Below are 10,279 nucleotides of genomic sequence, written 5' to 3'. Positions count from 1 at the left end.
CAGGAAGGTTTTAGTAAATTCATCCACTACAATTCTGAATTAATTAATTAAAGACTATCAACATTCAGTTCTTCGACATTTGACCTTTTAAAACAGATTTTACACATTTATTTATTTAACCCATGGCTGGTAGTAGTACTGCACTTTGCAAAGATTATGCTAAGAGAAATATATCAGCATGGGTAACTCTGCAAGTTCCTTGTTTAAAAATCCAAGCCTCTTCTTTTTTTTTGTTAAGTTTTGAATTCTTTCCTTGGCACACTTTATTTTATAAAATTCATATGAATCGCAATATTGCTCATAACGACACCGAAACCAGTTTGTTACAACTTGACATATAACTTTGCATAAAATATAAAAAAGAACTGAGCATACTTTTAAACTCGGTCTACACTATCAAACTATTTTAATAAATATAGTAATAGTAATATGCCAAAATATGGTCATCATATCCATATATTGAGAAATCAAATTTTGTTGTCACATAAACTTTGATAATGTAGACAGAGTTTTAGATGAAAAAATGATACAAAAATTATTCCGTGCCCAATTATAGGAATAGTATGTGGAATAGACTACACTACTTTAGAATACTTACGGACAATTCCCTAGAAATTGGGCGTGGTTTCCAGACATCGTTACCGACACCATTCAATGTTAACTCCTGACACGTTTTTGGCAATTTCCTCTTCAAATAAACAGTTGGCGGTGTCTGTTTAGAGAGAACCTTTTCAAAAGACATACCGACAAAAAACTCCATTCTTTTTAACGTTGCTAAGCAGCTTAGTCTTGCACATGGATCTTTACAGAGTAACTACAGGAAAAAAAAGTGATCATAAAGAAAAATGCATAAACTACTATCAGGTCATCGAAGGTCAGGCTGTTGTATACTGCAAAAAAGAAAGATATAAACGTGGTGTTATTAGGGAGCTATTAATCTGCGACGATCTAGAAATTAGTTGTGTTGCCAAAAAAATGAATGTTCAAAAAGAATGTTGCAATGGATCTGTGTGCACGCACTGAATAAAGATGGCATAAAACTATAGTAGCTCCGACATAAAATTATAGTAGCTCCGAGTTCATTGATTGTTAGATGAGAATTTAAAAAATTTAATTAAAAAATAGTTTACTAAAAATGAATCAACTGTTACCTGAAGAATGACGTCCTGAGCAGGATAACTAACAAATGGAGGTAACTTGAATTCCTTATTTATAACCTTATTATACATCTCAATGTGATTGGTGGAACCACTTAACGGATATTTACCCGTCATCAAGCAGAACATTATAATGCCGAGGGACCACCAGTCGACACGATGATCATAGTCGCCCATATTTAGTACTTCAGGCGCTGAAAAAATTAAGGTAGTTGTTTAGTTGTCATGTTAAAAAAAACATGGTATAAATTTGGAGACTATTACAGGGCAGAATTTAGATTTGTGACCATGTTTAGTTAGCGGTGGTTGATATAGGATTTTAAAAAAGGTAGTAGGGTCGAAAATCAACAAAAGGAAGCAGTTCTGTGCATCTCCTATTCTAGCTTACAATAACTATAAACTACATACTACAAATTCAGCATTTTATTAATCAATTTAAAAAAACTGTCTACCTGTTGAACAATTACCGATTTCCATCTGAAACTTTATTTAAACGATTAAAAATGTTAAATTTATTTGATATTAATAAAGTTCAATTATCAATATTTATGTTTCAGTATTTTAAGAAAACACTTCTTATTCCTATGATAAAATTGTTAGATACTACTAAGAAAACTCATTCATATAATTTTAGAAATCCTTCTGTTCCAGTTCCCTTCGTATGGAATAATCTTGATGTTTCAATTAAAAATTCTGTTTCTTTACCAGCTTTTAAAAGTAAATTAAAAAATAAATATTTATCACTGTACCAACAATAATTTTATATAACATTAATTAAGGTAGCCTTTTATATATGTTTTTTTTCTCTCTCTCAGGGTAATGGTGAGACAAGTTTTTTACTTCTAATCATGACCCCAATGATGGCATTTCTTTCTCTTATTTACCTCTCCTTGTCTTTGTTTGAAATTGAAATAAATTAACTATTTTGGATGATATTATTTAAAGATAGCAAAATGATTCACTTATTAGAGATAATAATAGATATATACAATTACCCACCCATATACATAAGTGTCCCACAGACACTGGACGTTCTGCCACCTTGCTTCAGCCATTTTGAAAGTCCAAAATCGGACAAAAGTATATGACCGCCCTCATCAAGTAAAATATTCTCCATCTGAAAAGAAAATATATTTAATACCCTTTTCTAAAATGTTCTAACTATTGGCCCACTTTAACTCCCATGCTTCCAAAATCAGAATCGGAATATGACCACTTTAGTAGAATAGTCTGCATCTGAATATCTGAAAATATCTATAAAAAAGCAGAAGATGTTTTAATAAGATATTTTATAAATCTTGATTTTAATATAAATATTTAAAATTTTTTTTTCCAATACATACCTTTAAATCTCTATATATAATTCCTGCCCTATGTAAAAACGCCAAAGCCATCGCTATCTCTGCAATGTACAATCGTGTCGCAATCTCACTGAAAGCGCCCTCTAACAACCATAGACTATGAAGATCTCCATGAGTTGCATAATCCATTACTTTAAATCAGAACAAACAAAATAAATTATATTATTTGTTGAATAATTTTGTATTTTCAAATTGACTTTACTAATATTTTGTATTTTTTGAAAAAAAAAATTGATTTTAAGTCCTTATCCGAGAAGACCACCAGGATTATGCCTTGACGATTTTATGTCTATGGTTGGTGGCGCCTCTGCCATAAATCGCTTGATCACGCAGATCAGCTGATGGAACTCTCACATATATAAGTACGTCATTATTTGTGTAAATAAAACACATGTTAAAATAAAATAAATATATACATCATCATCTTAAATCCTAATATCTTTATCTGTCATCACACAACTTACAAATTATATATAGCTATCGATATTAATACATATCTTGAATTCAACAACAGTTTGTCTAGGTATGCAGCTCACATAACAACATCAACATTGGAGAAATGTAAATGCAACACCTAACTTGTGCTGTCTGTGTTTGTTATCAGATAAACATCATTATTACACAAAGTATACAGTACATTTAATTCATCACGCTTAGTCTGTAATTGATCGAACAATCTTTACAGGGTTTTCAAATTAATTATTCAGTTTTTTAACGCAGTTCTGATTATTATTTAATTTAATCGATTCTGCAGCTTATGGCTGTGGTAGCAGGTAAGGTTTGGGCTAAAAGTAAAAACTAAAATATATTTTGGAAAAATTATCTGATACAAACCAAACACCTTGACCACAAAGAATTATTTAAAACGATGATGGTTTTCTAACAATATTTTGGTCTAAAATTAGATGTGATTCCCAAGCACAAATCAATTAAAAAAAAAATCGGTCAGTTAATCTATATTGTATCTTTATTATACGAATTGACAGGTTTAGGCAAAAAACAACTTTTGTTCCTATTTTGAGCACATAAGTGTGCTATTCTCTCTAAACCATTAAAATATAATAGTTTTATTATGTTGTCAGGCTATGTATGTGATCATGCATAAAACACTGTGTGCATTGAATATATAACAGCAACTGAATTTGGTAAATCATTTGGACGTGAAATAAACAAAGCTATAATTCAAACACAATCTTGGAGTAGTGATACACTTCCTAAGATTGGAAATTAATTTGTATGAAATGAAAAACGACACCAATAGAAACACATGGACATTTGTTAATAACACTCCAGGGATAAAAAGTAAATGAAGTATTATATTAATATTATCAACCTAAAGCAAAATGATTATATGTTGATAGTGTAAATCTTAGATGTCAAGTTGATGTTTGCAGGACATGTTTTGCGGGACATTTAAAAGTCAACCTTATTTTTGCCTTCAAAGTATATAAAAGGAAGGAATAATTATAATTATAGAATTTAATTATTTTACTTATATATATATATATATATATATATATTTATATTTAATATATTACTCCATTCGTCTAATAATGTTGGATAGGAAACCTTTATACATTACATATAGTACATACATTATTTTTTTACATTACATATTAAACATACATCAATTATCTGTAAACCGAACATCTTATAAAATCAATTTTGTTTGTTTGATATATAAAAAATGTTTTTTTTTCAAATGTTTTACATACAGTATTTATAGCTACAGTGCATGTAGATGATCTAATGGCAACTTATCTCTTGGTGGCGCTGTTTAAAATAGATCAATTTACAGCAAATACGACAGCGATATCTGAAATCCATCCATCAACAGAAAGAAGCAACAAGCCATCTGATAATTAGTGTACAGGTAAGGTTTCAGTGATAGAAAACCTTAAAGCAAATTAATTGATTGAGTAGAAGGTTCTCCGTTTGACATTTAATTTACTCAAACTAAAACAAATGCATTGCAACATATTTCAACATAAACATTACTTCATACTTGTCCAGTTTGCTATGTTATCCATTACCATCACTGATATAATAATTGTCCAAAAAATAAGGGCTCATCATTACACTGTACACCAAGTACACCAAGTATATATACTGTCAGGGTATATCTGTGGCCATCCAACAAAAGGCGTATGACGTGACTGGACGCTTACAAGCGAAACTGCTCGCAAATGATCTATTCGCACTACTCGTATAGAAACGGTGAAAAATCCAAGGAGCTAGATCTTCTTAAAACAGACAGATATGCCTATTGTGTGCAAATGATAATGAACTAAATATTAACTGGTTCCAAAATATACTTAAAAGCGTATTTAAGTTAGCACATTGAGAGCATTAATAAAATTGCCATAACTGTGTTTAAAAAAAACATGTAAAAAAGCCCACACATATGTATCAACTCACCTAAATAAAGACTTGTCTTACTTTGCCATGCAGCGTGGACTCTTACTATGAACGGATAATGGCCTATTGCAGACTAAAAACAAAAACAAAATTACAACAATAACAATCATCACAAATAAATAAATAAATAATAATAATAAATAATTTTTCCCGGGAAATATTTTTCCCTTTTGAGTCACGAAATAGTTCATGGCATTAATCCCACCATGGCAATCTAACATCATAATGCTGAGCTCCGGAGATCAAAGGGTTTATCTGTGGCTGCGACACAATCAGTTCTGTACACCACGGAGAATATATACATATTGACATAGTACAGTACTGCTGGTATTTGTCGCAGCCAGACATAAGATCAAAGGACTGTTACAAATTCCTATCTTGGCAAGGCGAGCTCAGTGTCCTGTTGATAGAATATTTGATCTCACCATGGCATTGAACATTTTAAGAAGATGGCCGCTTTAGGTACTTGCAATATCAGATCCTCAAATATTTCGGGTCCCCATTTTGACTGATTTCTGAAACCTTTAATAGTAAACTTTGAACTACCCGAATACCAGTCTTTTTTACAGTGCTACATAGGCCTCCTGTAGCACCCTTTTGACTAATTTTGATTTCTGAAACTCTTTCCCTATAGGAAAATAGATAGCCTCAAGGGAAACATTGTACTATTTACCTGAATACTAGCCTCTTCTTTACACTGTCGTATAGCACCATTTCTTATCACCTGTACTTTAGACAGCACCTAGAAGAAGAAGAAATCGGTAATTAATCATAAATTCTATCACTTTCTCTAATTGATTCAAATCTGAGCTGTGTCAGCCAAGTGATAAAATATCAATAAATAATTGATGGCACACAAAAGGTGGAATTAATTAAAATTGATAAAGATGGTTTACTGTGTAAATTATAGGTCAAGGTAGTAAGGAATCAATAGAGTGTAACAAACATCTGAGCATGCTCACTAACCAATCTATGCAGGTGCATAAGTTAGTTTTCGAGAAATGGGAAAATTCAGTGTTAATTTACATTTTACAATGAATTTGTTTGAAAATTACAATTAATTAAAAAATGAAAAATTGATCTAAGGTAATTAATAATTAAATTAATATCTTTAGTATTAAGTTTAATTATTTAAGTAAAAATAAACTTATGCTCTGTTCATTTTGATGTTTATTCTTTTGTAAATTTGGCTTTTATTACAATCTATTGTAAAATTCTAATTCATTCTAATTTAAGTGTAAATTAAGATAAACTCTTGTTGTTAATTGTTTAATTGTTAAATTTAATGTGTGAATAATGTCTTACGGCCTTGTCGAAAAACACCATTGAGGTGAACAAGTGTTACCGTGATTAAATAAAGTTTTTATTATTATTATTATAGTAATTTTAAAGTACTGTTGAACTAATTGTTGACTTTTTCTCAGAAAACAAAACATGAATAAATGTTGACATTCCGCTAGATAGCAATTTAATAGCATGTCGAGTACGCACGATAGCGTGTGAGTCAGCTAACTAGTCATGCATGCAATATAGGATTAGGCAAATACCGACGTCGTTCAACATTGATTTCTTTATAAATTATAAAGGCGGCATATATTGGCTAATGAAATGATATTGACATGCAAAAAGACAGTGATTGATAAAAGTTAAATTATGCAGACCTTACAGAATATGTAATTCAGTATAGCAATTCCAAAGTACCAAAAAACAATGTTTTATTTATTAACCCTCTTTTGGTATCTGACATCCAGTGGCGTAACACAGAGACTTGAGGCCGCTGGTTTAAGGACCCTAAGTGGCCCTCCGACGCTCAAGGCCTTGGATGTTTTTAGCCTTTTTCGAAATATTTAACTGCTCGTTTTTTTCCTCTGGCCATTGCTCAGGGCCTCTGTAAACCGCCCCCCCCCCCCCCACTTTGAGTTTAGCCAGCGAGCGCTCATAGCCATTATGCCACTGCTGCCATCACCAGTTTAAATAATTTTTACATTTATCCTAGAAATATTTTATTACTGTTTTTTTTTAATTAAAAAAGACAAACTAAAATTTATAGTTGTGTTTATATTTGGTTCATATATTTTGTAGTCTTATTTTCATGCTCTCACATTCAATAATAGATGCAAAGCCAGAAATCGCATCAAAATGCAAAGAAGTATCCAGTAATCGTGATGTTTTTCAAATCTCTAATTTCAATCCTTTTATCAACCATAGATATCCACAGGGATTTGACAAGCAACTACGTCTAGAACCAAAGTTAATGAGAGGATAGTGATAAATACAACCAAGCCACCATCACTGCTTCTGTTGATGGATTGATCAGAAGGAACTTCCACAACATATGAAATCATACTATAATGCTCAGTTCAACAGCAATAATTAGTGCCCAAAATGCTTTGAAGTTTTATTGTCCCCCAAAAACATGAAAAATGAAGGTTAATTAAATCAGATTTTGAATAGGTTATTTCAATTAATTTTGTTTAGATCCAATTTTTGGTCAAAGTGAATAACTATATGAGACATTAAAATGGAATATTAAAAAAAATAATTAAAAAAATAATTTTTCAGGGGACAATAAATCTTTAAAGCATATCAGTGGGAAAGATATAATGTACATTTTCCAATCCACCCAATTATAACTAAAATTGAGGAATAAAGGTTTTTTTCCCTATTGTATAGGACATACAGGCGCTATACTAAATAAACAAAAAAAAATTTTTTTTATCAATATACGGCCTCAATTAACAGGGAAATGGCCACATAAGAAAGAGTGCAAATACATGTTACAACACAGACTGAAATGTTTTGATACAATAAATAGGGAAGGATTCAAATTGTGATGTAAAGTAATATAATATAATAACTTTATTGACAAACACTTTTGGATCAGTGGCAACACACTCAACTACATACAAATAAACATTATAAACCAAACAAATTTAAAAAAAAAGAAAAAGTAATTATCTTACTTTTGTGAAAAAGAGATTGATAATAGGGATGTAAGAAATGGTCTCTCATTGCGGCGAACAAATTATTTATTAAAGTTAAATCTAGGCCTTATATATTATTTTAATCAATAATATAAAATATTTGAAAAAAAAAACAATCTATATATTGTCTGAATTTCAATTTCATTTGCCAATATTATTAAAGTAAACACACTGTAACCATTCATCTATTTATCACATATCCTCTTCAGATTTTGAAATATACTTGCTATTACTGTATATATCTAACGGTAAGAATATATTAGTTTGAGCTTTTCAATCATTAACTCATCCTCATGTGTCTCTTACACATTTCAATTTAATCCTCTTCGTCATGTTTCAATTCGTAATTATTAGAGTAGCGCCGTCTACATGTTATTTTATCATTCTTTCTTTACATACAAATGTATGCTTTAATTTTCCATATAGAAATATATTAGTCTGTATGCGATACAGTGCTTTATCTATTTTAATAGTGCTCTAAAGCTTTGTCTATACTATCAAACTTTATGTGTCAAAAAAATGTGATGTGCCCATATATGGAGATGATGATGTCATATCACTACCATATTTAAGCATAGCACTACCATATATGGGCACATCAAACTTTTTTGACACATAAAGTTTGATAGTGTAGACAAGGCTTAAAAGTATTTCAAATCGTGTCATAGTCTCCTGTTTAAAATACCAGAATCATCTGATTAAGAAACCCTTGGAATATAAATACATCTACAGTATTCTTAGACAAAGTGTTCCACAATTGAATATGGTGCGCACAATGTGAATTACATAATGACCCAAAGGAAGTTGTGTAAATATATCAATTTGCAAAAATTATACTAACCTTAATAGCAAATATACTAGATGGTTCATTTGACTTGAACACTTTGAGAACCTCTCCATATGCACCTTTGTTTATGTGACATTGAATCTACAGAAACGAGATAAATTATAATACAACATTTTAAAAGAATACAAGATTTCTAAAAATTATTGTCTGAAACATTATAGCTTTAAATGCACCTTTGTGTTAATGTTACAACATTATACTCGCAGATGTCGTAAAGACAACATAAAATTTACGTCGTTTATTTCTACTGGAACTGTAGGTACCGTATAAACGATAATAACTTGCACCCAAGAAAGCAATTATGAATGAGAAAGCAAATGTAAGTTATACTGCTACATTGTATTGTCATCGCTTTTAACAGTATTTAAACAATTCTTGTCCTTTTAAAGCTCTGTCTACACTATCAAACTTATGTTATGTGAATGTGTCCTCCATATAATATGGAAATGATGATGTCATATCACTACAGTACTATATTTGGGCATATCACTACCATATTTGGGAACATCAAACTAGATCGCTTTGGCAGTATTTAAAAAATTCTTGTCCTTTTAAAGCTCTGTCTACACTATCAAACTTTGTGTTATGTGATGTGCCCATATATGGACATGATTATATCATGTCACTACTATATTTGGGCATATCACTACTATATTTGGGCATATCACTACCATATTTGGGCACATCAAACTAGATCGCTTTAGCAGTATTTCAAATATTCTTTTAAAAGTTGTGTCTACAGTATCAAATTTTGTGTTATGTGATGTGCCCATACAGTACTACAGTATATTTGGGCATATCACTACCATATTTGGGCATATCACTACCATATTTGGGCATATCACTACCATATTTGGGCACATCACACAGGGCCTTACTTGTTGTTCTAAAACCTCCTTCAAGTACAATAAAAGGTGAACTACCATAAATGACACATTTCACACACAAAAATAAAACATACACATACAGTAATAGAGAATATCTTATAATAAAATAAGAATATAAAGATAAATAAATACAAAATTATAAATATTAAAAACAAATTAATATTGTAGAATTACAAACTAAAATTTTAAAATATATTATTGTTAATAATAAATAAATAACAATATTGTTGATCATATAAATATGGTATTATAATTTAAAATATATTTACAATGTTTTATCAAATGCAGGATCCCATCATTTTGTAAAAAATCCCTGTTTATAGTTAAACTGTAAAATATACCATTAAATAGCTATAAGCGACATTATACAATACAAATCCCTAATGTACACCGTACACACATAATGACATCCGCAATTATTGTTCGTTAAATTTTCGAATGCAATTAGCAATGAAAATTATTATATTTCCTAAAATAACCTGATTATTTTTCCTCTTGCGGTTCTACAATCACATGAAAACTGATAATTAATCAATATTTTATTACTTCCTTAGCTGAGGTAATTAACATAATTATGATTCAAACTATAAACACAAAAAATAAAAAAAGGGATATTATTTTAATC

At 30.3% G+C, this 10,279-nt stretch overlaps 1 protein-coding gene across 2 annotated transcripts in view; it reads right to left on the bottom strand.

The window, feature by feature from the left end:
- The window catches only part of LOC144834652 (ribosomal protein S6 kinase-related protein-like), a 39,939-nt gene that overhangs the window by 19,554 nt on the left and 10,106 nt on the right, over window positions 1–10,279 (bottom strand). Inside the window, exons 3-9 of one of the 2 annotated variants that reach the window (XR_013610991.1) lie at window positions 8,762–8,848; window positions 5,610–5,678; window positions 4,937–5,009; window positions 2,501–2,649; window positions 2,157–2,274; window positions 1,152–1,351; window positions 85–814 (exon numbers count right to left, since the gene is read on the bottom strand). Coding sequence is in view for 1 of the 2 variants with exons in the window: in XM_078689540.1 (XP_078545666.1) it covers window positions 599–814; window positions 1,152–1,351; window positions 2,157–2,274; window positions 2,501–2,649; window positions 4,937–5,009; window positions 5,610–5,678; window positions 8,762–8,848 (912 nt within the window). In the remaining variant the exon portion in view is untranslated. The remainder of the gene's footprint in view (window positions 1–84; window positions 815–1,151; window positions 1,352–2,156; window positions 2,275–2,500; window positions 2,650–4,936; window positions 5,010–5,609; window positions 5,679–8,761; window positions 8,849–10,279) is intronic. The other variant, XM_078689540.1, reaches the window with a different exon arrangement.

Source organism: Antedon bifida, chromosome 2, assembly GCF_963402885.1.
Source record: "Antedon bifida chromosome 2, ecAntBifi1.1, whole genome shotgun sequence".
NCBI classification, from domain to species: Eukaryota; Metazoa; Echinodermata; class Crinoidea; order Comatulida; family Antedonidae; genus Antedon; species Antedon bifida.
Note: the sequence above shows the minus strand (reverse complement) of the source record. Positions and strands in the feature narration are given on the sequence as shown.